Consider the following 17,717-nt stretch of genomic DNA (forward strand, 5'->3'; position numbering starts at 1 on the left):
CATGGGACTTGATACAACAATAGTACATATGCGCGAGGCTGCTTTTACCTTATACTACAACGCTCAGGCGCCGCCATAGCTCCCCACGACCGGCCCAGCCAACTCCATACACCAGACTGCAGTGAACTACTTACTGCTACTGCTACACAGTTCCTACCGCATACAACACTGCTCTCTGGTCCGAGATTCTCTTATACCTTACAAATCGCAGGCAGCGCATGAACAATCCATCGAAATTACATCTGCTCGAGTGCGCTAGCAACAAATTCCTTAATCATGGACCTCTTACCGTAGTCTCATTCTCGGTAGCACCAGACTCGATCACCTCGAAGCTGTAAGCTGAAATGTGAGCAGAGTGGTGTTTGCTCAAAGACGTACAAATGGTCATAATTTGAATTGCATAACACAGATATGTTTATTCCATGCGAAGTTTAATTATTAGAGCGGTGACCAGTTCATGTACCACGAAATTCATAAGCAAAGGTATTCGGGCCAGAACCTACTATTGCCTATCAACAGTCACAGTTCAGTGGTGAAGTTATTTATTCTATTATGACATATAAACAGTGCTCACATTTACACGAAAAACGTCACTGTTTTTACTTAGCACTGTCCTGAGGTAATCCATTGAACAAGATTATACTTCAGTATTTCATTTAAATCAGTCCAAAACGAGATTCACCATGTCCAACAATCACTAGTTTCTATGGCAATAACACTCTACGGTGCTTGCTGAACACATTACCGTACAGTGAAACTTCACTAATTTAGGTAACGGAAATCATTCGAAAATTCTTTAAGTACTAAGGTTCTTGAGTTGCGCGGTCATCGGTGAGCGTAATTTCGCGCACAGAACATGCATCACAGTGGCTCAATACTAACAGCGCGTCCGACAGAGACCCTACTCGTCAACGTTAAAACCGCGAACTGGCAATTTCGGGTCACACCCGACTACTTATAGATGGGCTAAAAGTAAACTGCCATTTCGTAAACTACACTACTGGCCATTAAAATTGCTACACCACGAAGATGACGACCTAAAAACGCGAAATTTCACCGACAGGAAGAAGATGCTGTGACTTTCAAATGATTAGCTTTTCATAGCATTCACACAAGGTTGGCGCCGGTGGCGACACCTACAACGTTCTGACATGAGGAAAGTTTGCAACCGATTTCTCATACACAATCAGCAGTTGATCGGCGTTGCCTGGTGAGACGTTGTTGTGATGCCTCGTGTAGAGAGGAGAAATGCATACCATCGCGTTTCCGACTTTGATAAAGGTCGGATTGTAGCCTATCGCGATTGCGGTTTATCGTATCGCGACATTGCTGATCGCGTTGGTCGAGATCCAATGACTGTTAGCAGAATATGAAATCGGTGGGTTCAACAGGATAATAGGGAACGCCGTGTTGGATCCCAACGGCCTCGTATCACTAGCAGTCGGGATGACAGGCATCTTATCCGCATGGCTGTAACGGAACGTACAGCCGCGTCTCGATCCCTGAGTCAACAGATGGGGACGTTTGCAAGACAACAACCATCTGCACGAACAGTTCGTCGACGTTTGCAGCAGCCTGGACTATCAGCTCGGAGACCATGGCTGCGGTTACCCTTGACGCTGCATCACAGACAGGAGCGCCTCCGATGGTGTACTCAACGACGAACCTCGGTGCACGAATGGCAAAACGTCATTTTTCGGATGAATCCAGGTTCTGTTTACAGCATCATGATGGTCGCAGCCGTGTTTGGCGACATCGCGGTGAACGCATATTGGAAGCGTGAATTCGTCATCGCCAAACTGGCGTATCACCCGGCGTGACGGTATGGGGTGCCATTGGTTACACGTCTCGGTCATCTCTTGTTGGCATTTACGGTACTTTGAACAGTGGACGTTACATTTCAGATGTTTTACGACCCGTGGTTCTACCCTTCATTCGATCCCTGCGAAACCCTACATTTCAGCAGGATAATGCACGACCGCATGTTGCAGGTCCTGTACGGGCCTTTCTGGATACAGAAAATGTTCGACTACTGACCTGAGGAGCACATTCTCCAGATCTCTCACCAATTGAAAACGTCTGGTCAATTGTGGCCGAGCAACTGGCTCGTCACAATACGCCAGCACTACTCTTGATGAACTGTGGTATCGTGTTGAAGCTGCATGTGCAGCTGTACCTGTACACGCCATCCATGCTCTGTCTGACACAATGCCCAGGTGTATCAAGGCCGTTATTACGGCGAGAGGTGCTTGTTCTGGCTACTGATTTCTCAGGTCAATTCTAGTATAATATATTTGCCCAATGAGTACCCGTTTATCATCTGCATTTCTTCTTGGTGTAGCAATTTTAATGGCCAGTAATGTACATTACACTTTGAAAATCGGTTATGTTTGATTTTATTGTTCTTGATGAACTACAAGAACTAATGTGGCTTTAGCTTATAAAAAATGTTGCAGGTCGAAATTTAGGAAAATACACAGACGGTATTTTTCTTACACAGTGTGAGTCCTCTTGCTTATGTTTATGGGAAAATTAAAATAAATTACACAATTTTCAATTACTCAGTTAATCAGTCAATACTGTAAGTCTATGTCATTTGACACGGAAAATTTAAAATAACAAAAGTATATAGGCAAAGTTCGGAATCTAACAATGGTAATGGCAAAATTTCCAATTGAAAATAGCAATGGCTCTGAACTTGAAGTTTAATCATTTTGAAAGAAAATTTACTTTAGGTAATTTAAAATACGTTATTGGAAAGTCAGAATCCTCAGCTTTCTGTTGTTGTGGGACATTATATGGAGTTCCGTTGAATAGTTCACAAAGTTTTACAGGTATCGAACTATAGTATAGCAGTCAGTACAATCAAAAGGAATGTAGGAACAATAAATGTAAATGGGGAAAGCTTAATCACACTTTTGTAATGTTAATATGTACGCCCCGTACTTATATAACAGTATTAAAAAATTTAGTAGAAAATTGAAGAAAGGAAAATAATTACACAGGCGAACGAAAATTTTTTTTAAAACTTTTTTTACTTTGATAGCTGATCTTTATAGATTTTTATGAGCTGAATCCAAATCTAGCCCTAGTTTTCTGCGTCACCCATAGTTTTCGAGCAATATGCTTTTTATTATATAGTATAAAAATCCTATGCTATACGGTAAACGGGGAAATTAATGAAACGCTTTGTTACAACATAAGCGTGGCTTGTATTTACAGTAAGCTACTTAAAACAATGATATGTGTTAATAGAGGTTTCAGTTGTCAGCTGGAACTGGTTTGTATTTTCTTTCTCTTTTTTCTTTGAAGCTTCTTGTGTAGCTTTTTCTACGATGAGTCGCTTGCTGAACTTCTCGGTTAAGTGACCAACTGTAGTCCCCATCATGTTGGTGTTCCAGCTGCCTTGGTAGCGTTTTTCCATAACTTTAATGTCCCGGTGAAAACGGTCTCCTTGCTCCTCACTAACGTCTCCCATATTGTCCGGGAAATAATCAAGGTGACTGGAAAAAAGTGAACTTTTAGGCTCATTAAACATCCTAAAGTTTTAAACTTCTTTAATATTGCAGCTGTAGTAGAAACACATTCTGGGTCATTTTCATGGTCTAAGAACTTTGTAACGAATTGCTTGAATGATACCCATGCTTCTTTCTCATTTAAAGTCATTGTGGATTTATAGTGAACATAAACATCAATTTTCTAATGTCAGGTCCCACAAAGACGCCTTCTTTTAGTTAACTACTGAAAGATGTGGAAACATCAGAAAGTAATTCTGTTGGCATAGATTTTAAATCATCTGGTGGTTCAGGAACCGGCAAATCGACACCATACGCACTGGCCGGATGGCGGACGGAAGGTTAGGGTAGCTTATTACCTTCTTGTTTTTAGAATTATGACCAGTAATATCAACACTGCAAAAGTAGCAATCATCGGAATGATTTCTTGGCTCCCTCCATATCATAGGAACAGCAAATATATTTTTGGACCATTTTCTCAGATCTTCAACGTACACATAACAGACCTTACGTGGCGCCCAAGATTTATCTTCATCACCAAGTTTAGATCCAAAGTATGACAGATAAACCTTTTTCACAAAGTCTGTCATGTTTCTTTGGTGTTTTTTAATCACAAATTCACCACAAATATAACAAAAACTGTGCTTGTTAGTTTTGACGTGTTATCACTATACACCAAGGTACCTTTAAAGGACTCTTTATCTCTTGTTGGCCAACATTTTGATAAGAACATCACCCTGCATAGACCATAGGTGTCCTTAAGACCTTAGTGCATAGGGTGCACTGTGTATCCGACGAAGATAGTTTGCTAGAAGAGATCACATACGTAGAGCATTTTTAAATCGAATGGATTTTCTCCGCAACAAATTTGTAGAGCATTCAATGCAAAACCTAGAATGCAGGTATGTGATGGGGAAGGAGATAGTAATCCCTTCAGATATAGTGCGTTTTTGCCCTATGTGGATGCTCTTTCCTCGAAGATAAGCCGTATTCTTGAGAAACACTGTGTTAAGGTGATCTACCGGCCCCCAAGAAGACTGCAGCTTTACTCGGCTCTGTGAAGGACGATTTACAGCTTTGTAAAGCGGGTGTGTATCAGATTCCTTGAGGAAATTGTGAGAGGTCGTACATAGGTCAAACAACACGCGCCATTCACGAGATATGTGTGGGGCATCGAAGATACACACGGTTATTACAGCCAGACAAGTCAGCTGTGGCCGAACATTGCATTGATACAGGGCATTCCATGAATTAGAGTCATGTGAAGATTTTGACATCCAGCTCTTCCCTTTGGGAATCTGTCTTCAAGGAAGCTATAGAGCTTAGATTAGATAATAATTTAATAAATAGAGATAATGGTTTTAATTTGGACAAAGCATGGAATTCTGCTCTTGGGGTAATTAAACTGCAGAGAAATCCTCATGGTGTCACCGCCGCTGATCATACATCGATAAGCTAATCCAATTGTTGTACGCCTTCGCCACAGGCGGCGCATGTGTAAGCATATTTCTTTGCCACGGACCAGCATCTCTGACCCGTATGCGCAGTACCGCCGCTGTGGAGCATTTAAGGCCGCGCTTGGTATCTTGTTGTCAGTCTTGTGACTCGCTCTGAGGATGGCCGGACGACACGCGGCCAAAATATCAGTGGAGGAAATTTTATTAGCGCTGCTGCATGCCCGAAATTAATGGACATATAAAATATATCGTGAGTAATAGTTCCCAGCTATTATTTCGGGGAGCTCTCCCGCGAACCTTGCAGAACTGTTTGGAAGGTAGGAGACGAGATACTGGCAGAAGTAAAGCTGTGAGGACACGGCGTGAGTCGTGCTTCGGTAGCTCAGATGGTAGAGCACTTGCTCGCGAAAGGCAAAGGTCCCGAGTTCGAGTCTCGGTCGGGCACACAGTTTTAATCTTCCAGGAAGTTTCATATCAGCGCACACTCCGCTGCAGAGTAAAAATCTCATTCTGGAAACATCCCCCAGGCTGTGGCTAGGCCATGTCTCCGCAGTATCCTTTCTTTCAGGAGTGCTAGTTCTGCAAGGTTCGCAGGAGAGCTTCTGTAAAGTTTGGAAGGTAGGAGACAAGATACTGGCAGAAGTAAAGCTGTGAGGACCGGGCGTGAGTCGTGCTTCGGTAGCTCAGATGGTAGAGCACTTGCCCGCGAAAGGCAAAGGTCCTGAGTTCGAGTCTTGGTCGGGCACACAGTTTTAATCTGCCAGGAAGTTTCATATGAGCGCACACTCCGCTGCAGAGTGAAAATCTCATTCTGGAAAGTGCATTAAAATAATATAGACTAGTTCAGAACAACTTAAATCATGTGTAGTACTGTCAGAAAAAGAAAGGATGAAGAACAAGAAAATTGGAATGACAGTAACAGTGGCTGTTAGGAGAGGACTTGATTTAAGCAAATAACTCTGTAAGCGGAGAGAAGGGAAAAGTTTTAGGGGGTGGGGGGACTGAAGAGTGTGGGCTGCAGACCAGTATGTGGGAGAGATAGCTATTGCGAGAGAAGGTGAGCCATTAGCTGCTTTTTGAAGACTGGAAGCGGTTTAATTTCTCTGATAGTTTGAAGATGATTGTTCCAAAGTCGGGTTCCGGATACAGAAAATGATTTAGAATACATGGCGGTGTTGTGTGGTGGTACTGAGAAGATCTTACTTTGTTGAGAACAAGTATTTCTGCTGTGCTGTTCAGAGAGTAATATAATGGCTGAGGATAAGTAAGAAGGAGTCTGATGATTGAGAAGACGATGGAGTAAACATATAGTAGTCCCTACGTTTATCAGCACGTAGCCACGATAATTGTGTATAGGCTGGAGTGATATGATCGTAATAACGAACGTCACAAATATATCGGGCGCAAGCATTCATCGCCAGTTCAAGCCTGCGAGAATTTTCGTACGAAAGTCCTTGAAGTATAGCATCGCCATAATCGAGAATAGGGAGTATTAGAAATTCTACGAGCTTCGAGATTCTACGAGAATTGTGAGTCGTCTCTCTGTAACTCGTCGGGACTGAGAAACATCTGCGGCCACTGAATTTCGTTCGTGACTTTTAGTCAGCAGTTTCGATATTCCACATGCACCATCAAGCTCGCTTGCGATTTCCAATAACCTAATCCGTCTATATGAATCAGTGTGTTATAGTGGAATTCGTGGTTATATGCCTGCAGGGATGTTTTCTTCACTAATTGAACAATGTGAGAAGTGAATACAGAAAGTCTTCCAGTCTTTCTTTCATCAGGAAGATCGCGTTTTCGTCCTTTGAAAGTCTCGAAACGACAACTTCACAATAAACAGAATCGAGTTTTCCATAAAATACAGCGTTTGTTACCCATCCACGTACAATAAACGAGACATTTCGAGAGATTTACCTGAAATGCTCCTCCATGATACTGACAAGAGGGAGATTGAGTTAATAATTAAATCACTAAAGACCAAGAACTCTCATGGATATGACGGGGTATCTAGCAGAATCCTGAAGTATTGTTCTATGTATGTTAGCCCAGTACTTAGCCATATCTGTAACTTTTCCTTTAGGAGTGGTCGGTTTCCTGACCGATTAATGTACTCGGTAGTGAAGGCATTTTATAAAAAGGGAGACAGGGATAATGTTGACAATTATAGACCTATTTCTATGCCATCGGTGTTTGCTAAAGTTACGAGAGGGTTGTATATACAAAGTTACTGGAGCATTTAAATTCACATAATTTGCTGTCAAATGTTCAGTTTGGTTTTAGAAATGGTTTAACAACTGAAAATGCTATTTTCTCTTTTCCCTGTGAGGTTTTGGACGGATTAAATAAAAGGTTGCGAACGATAGGTGTTTTCTTTGATTTAACGATGGCTTTTGACTGTGTTGACCACAAAATATTACTGCAGAAGTTGAACCATTATGGAGTAAGGGGAGTAGCTTACAATTGGTTCGCCTCTTACTTTAAGAACAGAAAGCAGAAGGTAATTCTCCGCAATATTGAGAGTGGTGGTGATGTTCAGTCCCAATGGGGCACTGTTAAGTGGGGCGTTCCCCAAGGGTCGGTGCTGGGGCCACTGCTGTTTCTTATTAATATAAATGATATGCCTTCTAGTATTACAGGTGATTCAAAAATATTTCTGTTTGCTGATGACACCAGCTTGGTAGTGAGGGATCTTGTGTGTAATATTGAAACTGTATCAAATAATGCAGTTCATGAAATAAGTTCGTGGCTTGTGGAAAATAATTTGATGCTAAATCACAGTAAGACTCAGTTTTTGCAGTTTCTAACTCACAATTAAACAAGAACCGATATTTTGATCAGACAGAAAGGGCATATTATAAGCTAGACGGAACAGTTCAAGTTCCTAGGCGTTCGGATAGATAGTAAGCTGTTGTGGAAAGCCCATGTTCAGGATCTTGTTCAGAAACTAAATGCTGCTTTATTTACCATTAGAACAGTATCTGAAATAAGTGACAGTTCAACACGGAAAGTAGTCTACTTCGCATATTTTCATATGCTTATGTCATATGATATTATTTTTTGGGGTGATTCTTCTGATTCAAAAAGGGTATTTTTGGCTCAAAAACGGGCTGTTCGAGCTATGTGTGGTGTAAGTTCGAGAACCTCTTGTCGACCCCTATTCAATAGTCTGGGAATTCTGACATTGCCCTCACAGTGTATATTTTCTTTAATGTCGTTTGTTGTTAACGGTATTAGCTTATTCCCAAGAGTTAGCAGCTTTCACTCAGATAATACTAGGCAGAAATCAAATCTGCATGTGGAATCCACTTCCTTGACTCTTGTGCAGAAAGGAGTGCAGTATTCTGCTGCATCCATTTTCAAAAGCTACCACAAGAACTCAAAAATCTTAGCAGTAGCCCAAACACTTTCAAGTCCAAACTGAAGAGTTTCCTCATAGCTCACTCCTTCTATTCTGACGAGGAGCTCCTGGAAGAGCTGAAAAATTAAGCAGATTCCAGTGTTACATTTTCTTTATTTAAACTTACGAATTTTCGCCTGAATATGTTAGTTATATTTCATTTTATCTGTTTCTACTATCGTGTTATAATTTCATGTATTGACTCGTTCCATGACCATGGAGACTTCTCCTTAATTTGGTCCCACGGAACAATAAATAAATAAATATAGAAATAAATAAAGTAGAAGAAGAATGGGTAGCTTTGAGAGATGAAGTAGTGAAGGCAGCAGAGGATCAAGTAGATAAAAAGACGAGGGCTAGTAGAAATCCTTGGGTAACAGAAGAAATATTGAATTTAATAGATGAAAGGAGAAAATATAAAAATGCAGTAAATGAAGCAGGCAAAAAGGAATACAAACGTCTCAAAAATTAGATTGACAGGAAGTGCAAAATGGCTAAGCAGGGATGGCTAGAGGACAAATATAAGGATGTAGAGGATTATCTCACGAAGGGTAAGATAGATACTGCCTACAGGAAAATTAAAGAGACCTTTGGAGAAAAGAGAACCACTTGCATGAATATCAAGAGCTCAGATGGAAACCCAGTCCTAACCAAAGAAGGGAAAGCAGAAAGGTGGAAGGAGTATATAGAGGGTCTGTACAAGGGCGATGTACTTGAGGACAATATTATGGAAATGGAAGAGGATGTAGATTAAGACGGAATGGGAGATATGATACTGCGTGAAGAGTTTCACAGAGCACTGAAAGACCTGAGTCGAAACAAGGCCCTGGGAGTAGACAACATTCCATTAGAACTACTGACGGCCTTGGGAGAGCCATTCCTGACAAAACTCTACCATCTGGTGAGCAAGATGTATGAGACAGGCCAAATACCCTCAGACTTCAAGAAGAATATAATAATTCCAATCCCAAAGAAAGCAGGTGTTGACAGACGTGAAAATTACCGAACTATCAGCTTAATAAATTACAGCTGCAAAATACTAACGCGAATTCTTTACAGACGAATGGAAAAACTAGTAGAAGCCGACCTTGGGGAAGATCAGTTTGGATACCGTAGAAATATTGGAACACGTGAGGCAATACTGACCCTACGGCTTATCTTAGAAGCTAGATTAAGGAAAGGCAAACCTACGTTTCTAGCATTTGTAGACTTAGAGAAAGCTTTCGACTATGTTGTCTGTAATACTCTCGAATTCTGAAGGTGGTAGGGGTAAAACACAGGGAGCGAAGGGCTATTTACAATTTGCATAGAAACCAAATGGCAGTTATAAGAGTTGAGGGGCACGAAAGGGAAGCAGTGGTTAGGAAGGGAGTGAGACAGGGTTGTAGCCTCTCCCCGATGTTATTCAATCTGTATATTGAGCAAGCAGTGAAGGAAACAAAAGAAAAATTCAGAGTAGGTATTAAAATCCATGGAGAAGAAATAAAAACTTTGAGGTTCGCCGATGATATTGTAATTCTGTCAGAGGCAGCAAAGGACTTGGAAGAGCAGTTGAACGGAATGGACAGTGTCTTGAAAGGAGGGTATAAGATGAACATCAACAAAAGCAAAACGAGGATAACGGAATGTAGTCGAATTAAGTCGGGTGATGTTGAGGGTATTAGATTAGGAAATGAGACACTTAAAGTAGTAAAGGAGTTTTGCTATTTAGGGAGCAAAATAACTGATGATGGTCGAAGTAGAGAGGATATAAAATGCAGACTGGCAATGGGAAGGAAAGCGTTTCTGAATAAGAGAAAGTTGTTAACATCGAGTATAGATTTAAGTGTCAGGAAGTCGTTTCTGAAAGTATTTGTATGGAGTGTAGCCATGTATGGAAGTGAAACATGGACGATAAATAGTTTAGACAAGAAGAGAATAGAAGCTTTCGAAATGTGGTGCCACAGAAGAATGCTGAAGATTAGATGGGTAGATCACATAACTAATAAGGAGGTTTTGAATAGGATTGGGGAGAAGAGAAGTTTGTGGCACAACTTGACTAGAAGAAGGGACCGATTGGTAGGACATGTTCTGGGGCATCAGGGGATCACAAATTTAGCATTGGAGGGCAGCGTGGAGGGTAAAAATCGTAGAGGGAGACCAAGAGGTTAATACACCAAGCAGATTCAAAAGGATGTAGGTTTGCAGTAGGTACTGGGAGATGAAGTAGCTTGCGCAGGATAGAGTAGCATGGAGAGCTGCATAAAACCAGTCTCAGGACTGAAGACCACAACAACAACAAATAGATGCTGCCATTTTGACGTCAAATTTCTAACACCTGGAGAACTGAGGAAGTTTTGCAAGTATTAAATATAATGATATTGTTGCCAGCTGTACAAAGAAGTGACTTAACCTTGGATATTTATTTACTGGGCTCGTCTATTTAATTTATAAGCGCTGTCTTTTACCTGCAGGTAAATTGTCGGACGCAATGGCGTCGGAAGGCGGGCCTGACCCGCGGGTGGAGTTCCTGGGCAGCTACGTGCAGAAGACTCTCAAACTGAAGCCGGAGAAGTGGGGGCGCGTCATGGCCACCGAGGAGTTCCGCCAGATCGTCATGGACTTTCTCAACAAGCCGGAGCCAATGGTGAGTGAGCAAAACACATTGACCCTCCAGAAAGCACAGCTGCGCTCAGATGCAGTACTCCATCTAACAGTAGTCTTGAGATATCACTCAGGAGGTTTCTTCGATTTGTAACCTGTACAACACGCTGCTGTACCGGAGTAAATACGTTTCGACTGTATGTTCTTCTGCTTTCTACACCATCTTTGGAATTTCGCCATCGTAGATCTGATTTCCTAGGAGCCGCCAATGAAGATGACGATGCAAGTGACTGAAGAAATTGTTATTGTAGAACTGATTTTCCATCTAATTTTGCTTTCAGAGTTAATTGTTTGGCCTGGCCTGCTTACATTCATTTTGTTTCTTGTGGAAATGGTAAGGTTCTTCTATAACAGCCGAAAAACATCATGTATTCTATAAATGCGAAGACACTTCCGCTGACGTGGATAGAACGACCTGTTAAAAAATTATCTTAAATGCGGGTCTGTGAGAATTATTTACTTACAGAAGTGTACCCCTTCGACTATACTTTTCTCAAACCACCATGTTTCAGTATCAAACTGCTATCATTATCTGAATCCTACACGTAGCAGTCGTTTTGATTGTGTTTATATTCTCCAAAAAATGGTTCAAATGGCTCTGAGCACTATGGGACTTAGCATCTATGGTCATCAGTCCCCTAGAACGTAGAACTACTTAAACCTAACTAACCTAAGGACATCACACAACACCCAGTCATCACGAGGCAGTGAAAGTCCCTGACCCCACCCGGGAACACGGGCGTGGGAAGCAAGAACGGTACCGCACGACCACGAGCTGCGGACTATATTCTTCAAAATCTGACACTAATCACACACAGATATTAGTTAAATGCGAGTGCCCTGTACTCTTAACTCAGTTACTGCTACAAGACGTCTCCGTCAACGATTCACTACAGCGGAGAGACGTATACCTCTCAACCACTATAATAAGACAGAATAATATTTATCTGAACTGGGCAAACACTAACTGCAGTATGATATCCGCAGGTGCTCATAGACACCTTCTCTAAAAGAGTAAATACATCAGGGTATTATTCGTATTACAAGCGGGTGATGTCAGCATGATAAAGAAATTGCGGCTGACATCAGGATTCCTGCTGAACAAACTTCACCTGCACAATAATTCATTCAACGATAATGAAGAACTCGCTCTAACTACTGTACTACCAAAAACACTTAGACCGAACTGCTGCTATCTATTTGCGCAAAACCAGACTGCTGTGTCGATGAGGAAATTAAAATTTGGGAATGGGTTAGAGCCAGATGGCATCCGTCATGAATGAAGTTCCATAGAGACTTATAGTACAGGTAACCCCATAATTTACTACGTTTATTACTGAGGCTGCACGTCTTCGAAGGGTACCCCAGTTCTGACTATAAACAATTCCAGTAACAGCATTCGACAAACTGTAAACCCTATAAGCCTATTTGTCCCACGAACGCCATGATAAAAGATCAGAAAGGTCCCTCGTGCAACTATTCGCAACTATGAACTTAGCAAGCGACATGTTGTGTTCAGGAAAAGACATAAGCTTCGTGCAGTCGGCAAGTGTCAGGAAATATATGATACACTCATTACGAGACACGTCTCTGTCGTTCTGCGAAGCTTGTACCAGCGTCTGGGCTCACTGACTGCCGTGACAGGGACAGAGTAACCGTGCAGAGGGGTGTCCTTTAACACGCACTGGTACCTTCATCCGCAGTTTTGGTGTCCATTGACATCACCAGGGACCTATGTGCAAGCTATCTACCTACAAAACACTTGTACAGCCCAGCCTGGAATTTTTTTCAAGTGTGCTGGACCCATTACAAACAAGACTAGTAAGTACGTAGAACGCATGCGAAGAAGGATTTTACTGGCACTGTCATCAGTAATATTATCATTGCTATCGCACAGTGAAGGTACTGAGCATGTCCTGCCGCTAGTGCGCTTTACGTACGACTAGCATCTGTTTGGATTTTTTTCCAGATTTCAAGACAGAGTTTCGTTGTGGAAAATATTAATATCATCTCGTCTTGAGATGTGCACTACGTTCCCAGCTTCTGTAAAGCGTCGCCAAACTTGGAGAGTTTGGGTTATTTTAAACTTGGTGCGTTTTTTTCGTTTCTTCTGCAACAGAATTCTGACATGTTTCGTGTACCATGGGAATTAATTTCCAGTCTTATTCATTTCTTTGGTATAAATCACTCAATTGTTGTTGATATTGTTTCTTAGAATCTGAGTCACACCTGGTCTCCACTTACGTAGTTAGTTGGGAAGGAGTGGAGCCCGTATCTTAGGAAGGCGTTAAGTGAATTCTTTCTGATTTTTTTAAGTAGATGTTTTTTGCGTTTGTTTTTGGCGGTTTTAGATGTTACGATATTCAGCCTCGCTAAAACGACGTTGTGGTCACTAATCCGTGTATCTGTCATGATGTTCCCTATTTACTCAGGATTATTTGTTGCTAAGAGGTCGAGTATGTTTGCGCAACCATTTGGAATTGGAGTGGGCTCATGAACTACTTATACAGGATAATTTCCCGAAAAAGCGTTTTTATGATCTCGGTTTATGTTTGATGCCTAACACCGATTTTAAACGTACGTTTTCGCCAGTATACCGTGGGCAGATTGAAGTCACTACCAATTATAATTACATAAGTAGGTACTGTCATACAAAGTATTAAGAAGCAGTACTCAGAAATGTAAGAATATACCGTAGTGTCCTATTTATTGCCCACAAAAGTACCGTGAGGACATGATTAGCTTAAATACAGCAACCATAGGCGCGTCTAAGCATTCTTACGTCATTCCTTACACGAAAGTGACGGGAAGAAACCCTAACATGTTGTATGGTGGAAATACCCCCTTCCATGTACTCCACAGTGGTCTGCATAATATGGCTGTGGGTGTAGACTTCGGCACAAAATAACTTGACCTATACCTGTGTATACGGAATATCAGGGGAAGAGACAACGGTAGTGGTAAAGACAACACATTGTGAACGGCCACTATTTCGTGGGGAAGTGCATTTCGCTAGCTGAAGTCTATGTGCAATCGCTTATCTTGCGTAACTCATAAGCTACAGCTAGTGAGTTTGCAAACGAATGTATTAGAAGGTTATGTCGATACCACCAATAATTCGAGAAATATAAACGTCCAAAAGACAATAGCTTCTTACTACAAACACAAAAAGAACTAATCACGGTAACAAAAAAAAAAAAGTCTGCCAATACACTAGCAGAAGGAAATCTGATAAAAAAAAGCAAAAAGATATAGTGTAGTGGGCAATGTCGCTTAGTACAATTGTAAGTAGGCTGTTTAGGTTTTTATATTGGTAACGCCACGTAGCGCTCTGTATGAAAATCACTGGCTGTGCTGTGTGCAGTCTGTAGCTGGGTGGCATTGTTGTATTTTTGCTATTGTAGTGTTGGGCTGTTGGCTGTTAACAGCGCGTAGCGTTGCGCAGTTGGAGGTGAGCAGCCAGCAGTGGTGGATGTGGGGAGAGAGATGGCGGAGTGTTGAGAGCGGATGATCTGGACGTGTGTCCATCAGAGACAGTAAATTTGTGACACTAGATGTCATGAACTGCTATATATTATGACCTTTGAACACTATTAAGGTAAATACATTGTTTGTTCTCTATCAAAATCTTTCATTTGCTAACTATGCCTATCAGTAGTTAGTGCCTTCAGTAGTTTGAATCTGTTATTTAGCTGGCAGTAGTGGCGCTCGCAGTATTGCTGTAGTTCGAGTAATGAAGATTTTTGTGAGGTAAGTGATTTGTGAAAGGTGTAGGTTAATGTTAGTCAGGGCCACTCTTTTGTAGGGATTATTGAAAATCAGATTGCGTTGCGCTAAAAAAATATTGTGTGTCAGTTTAGTGTTGATCAGAATAGGTAAAGAGCGAAATGTCTGAGTGCGTTCAGTTTTGCTGAGCTGTTTGAAAATCAAAGAACGTAAGAGGTTTACCAGCACAGTAATTCACTAATTTAAGGAGATGTTTCACAATATTGACAGTATAAATGAAGAACATTTGTCATGTGGAAATTGTGTATGAGTCCTCTGACAACCTGTTCATCAATATAATCTAAATATAATTTTCATTACTTTTTTCTCATTCTTCCACGTCTTCACTGAAGTATTGGAGCCTTTGAAAGTACTTGTAGCTATGTCTTCACCCTCCTTCTTATTATCTTCAGTATGGAAAAGGAATAGCTAGTGGCTCCGGCAATTCTCTCAGGCGCATTTTTAATGAAATTTTAGCTTCCTCGTTTGCCTCTCTCACCATAAATGTAATGGCATAGCAGTTGCAGTACCGTAAATAACACACATTTATTTAAATAACAATTACAATTATCCAAATTTGTAAGAACGTCAGCATTACACCTTTTTTTGGTCCTCAGTCTTCTGACTGGTTTGATGCGACCCGCCACGAATTCCTTTCCTGTGCTAATCTCTTCATCTTATAGTAGCACTTGCAACCTACGTCCTCAATTATTTGCTTGACGTATTCCAATCTCTGTCTTCCTCTACAGTTTTTGCCCTCTACAGCTCCCTCTAGTACCATGGAAGTCATTCCATAATGTCTTAGCAGATGTCCTATCATCCTGTCCCTTCTCCTTATCAGTGTTTTCCACATATTCCTTTCCTCCGATTCTGCGTAGAACCTCCTCATTCCTTACCCTATAGTCCACCTAATTTTCAACATACGTCTATAGCACCACATCTCAAATGCTTCGATTCTCTTCTGTTCCGGTTTTCCCACAGTCCATGTTTCACTACCATACAATGCTGTACTCCAGACGTACATCCTCAGAAATTTCTTCCTCAAATTAAGGCCGGTATTTGATATTAGTAGACTTCTCTTGGCCATAAATGCCTTTTTTGCCATAGCGAATCTGCTTTTGATGCCCTCCTTGCCCCGTCCGTCATTGGTTATTTTACTGCCTAGGTAGCAGAATTCCTTAACTTCCTTGACTTCGTGGCCATCAATCCTGTTAAGTTTCTCGCTGTTCTCATTTCTACTACTTCACATTACCTTCGCCTTTCTCCGATTTACTCTCAAACCATACTGTGTACTCATTAGACTGTTCATTCCGTTCAGCAGATCATTTAATTCTTCTTCACTTTCACTCAGGATAGCAATGTCATCAGCGAATCGTATCATTGATATCCTTTCACCTTGTATTTTAATTCCACTCCTGAACCTTTCTTTTATTTCCATCATTGCTTCCTCGATGTACAGATTGAAGAGTAGGGGCGAAAGGCTACAGCCTTGTCTTACATCCTTCTTAATACGAGCACTTCGTTCTTGATCATCCACTCTTATTATTCCCTCTTGGTTGTTGTACATATTGTATATGACCCGTCTCTCCCTATAGCTTAGCCCTACTTTTTTCAGAATCTCGAACAGCTTGCACCATTTAATATTGTCGAACGCTTTTTCCAGGTCGACAAATCCTATGAAAGTGTCTTGATTTTTCATTAGCCTTGCTTCCATTATTAGCCGTAACGTCAGAATTACCTCTCAAGTCCCTTTACTTTTCCTAAAGCCAAACTGATCGTCACCTAGCGCATTCTCAATTTTCTTTTCCATTCTTCTGTATATTATTCTTGCAAGCAGCTTCGATGCAAGAGCTGTTAAGCTGATTGTGCGATAATTCTCGCACTTGTCAGCTCTTGCCGTCTTCGGAATTGTGTTGATGATGCTTTTCCGAAAGTCAGATGGTATGTCGCCAGACTCATATATTCTACACACCAACGTGAATAGTCGTTTTGTTGCCACTTCCCCCAATGATTTTAGAAATTCTGATGGAATGTTATCCATCCCTTCTGCCTTATTTGACCGTAAGCCCTCCAAAGCTCTTTTAAATTCCGATTCTAATACTGGATCCCCTGTCTCTTCTAAATCGACTCCTGTTTCTTCTTCTATCACATCAGACAAATCTTCACCCTCATAGAGACTTTCAACGTATTCTTTCCACCTATCTGCTCTCTCCTCTGCATTTAACAGTGGAATTCCCGTTGCACTCTTAATGTTACCACCGTTGCTTTTAATGTCCCTAAAGGTTGTTTTGACTTTCCTGTATGCTGAGTCTGTCCTTCCGACAATCATATCTTTTTCTATGTCTTCACATCTTTCCTGCAGCCATTTCGTCTTAGCTTCCCTGCACTTCCTATTTATTTCATTCCTCAGCGACTTGTATTTCTGTATTCCTGATTTTTACGGAATATAATACCAGACACATAATTATGAACTTCCCACGCACCTACACCTGAGTGAAGGCTGCGATGCCATGTTATTTAGCAGAGCGATAGCAACGAGAATGTTGGAAGTGTGCTCGTCGCCAAGCGAAATTCAACTCAGGATGCCGCCCTTCGGAACAAAGGGTTCGCCTCGCCTAGGTGCTGCGATATTTTGCACGGCCTTAGCCTCCGGCCATAGCTCAGTTTTCACTTCGGTTTGCCCGGCAGAGCTGACTTCAAGCCGTCACGTGCTGCAGATGCTGCTGGTGATGCAGAACAACGCGGCGCAGCTGTCAGTGGCGTCCGCCTTCCCGCTGAGCCTGAAGAACAAGTCGGCGTACTTCGTGAAGAGGGCGCGTACGCCGGTGCCGCGAGAGGACATCAACAGCTTTCTCATCCTGGGAGACCTCGCAGCCAGGCCCATAGAGCAGCTCGCCGCGCTCGTAGACGAGGTGAGCACACGTACACAGAGTCAGC

The 17,717-nt window shown here is 41.7% G+C and overlaps 1 protein-coding gene across 1 annotated transcript in view; it reads left to right on the forward strand.

The window, feature by feature from the left end:
* The window catches only part of LOC124787768 (dynein beta chain, ciliary-like), an 834,683-nt gene that overhangs the window by 73,912 nt on the left and 743,054 nt on the right, over positions 1–17,717 (forward strand). The window contains exons 2-3 of the mRNA XM_047254657.1: positions 10,826–10,998; positions 17,498–17,692. Coding sequence (XP_047110613.1) covers positions 10,843–10,998; positions 17,498–17,692 — 351 coding nt within the window. The 5' untranslated portion in view covers positions 10,826–10,842. The remainder of the gene's footprint in view (positions 1–10,825; positions 10,999–17,497; positions 17,693–17,717) is intronic.

This window comes from Schistocerca piceifrons, chromosome 3, assembly GCF_021461385.2.
Source record: "Schistocerca piceifrons isolate TAMUIC-IGC-003096 chromosome 3, iqSchPice1.1, whole genome shotgun sequence".
NCBI lineage: Eukaryota > Metazoa > Arthropoda > Insecta > Orthoptera > Acrididae > Schistocerca > Schistocerca piceifrons.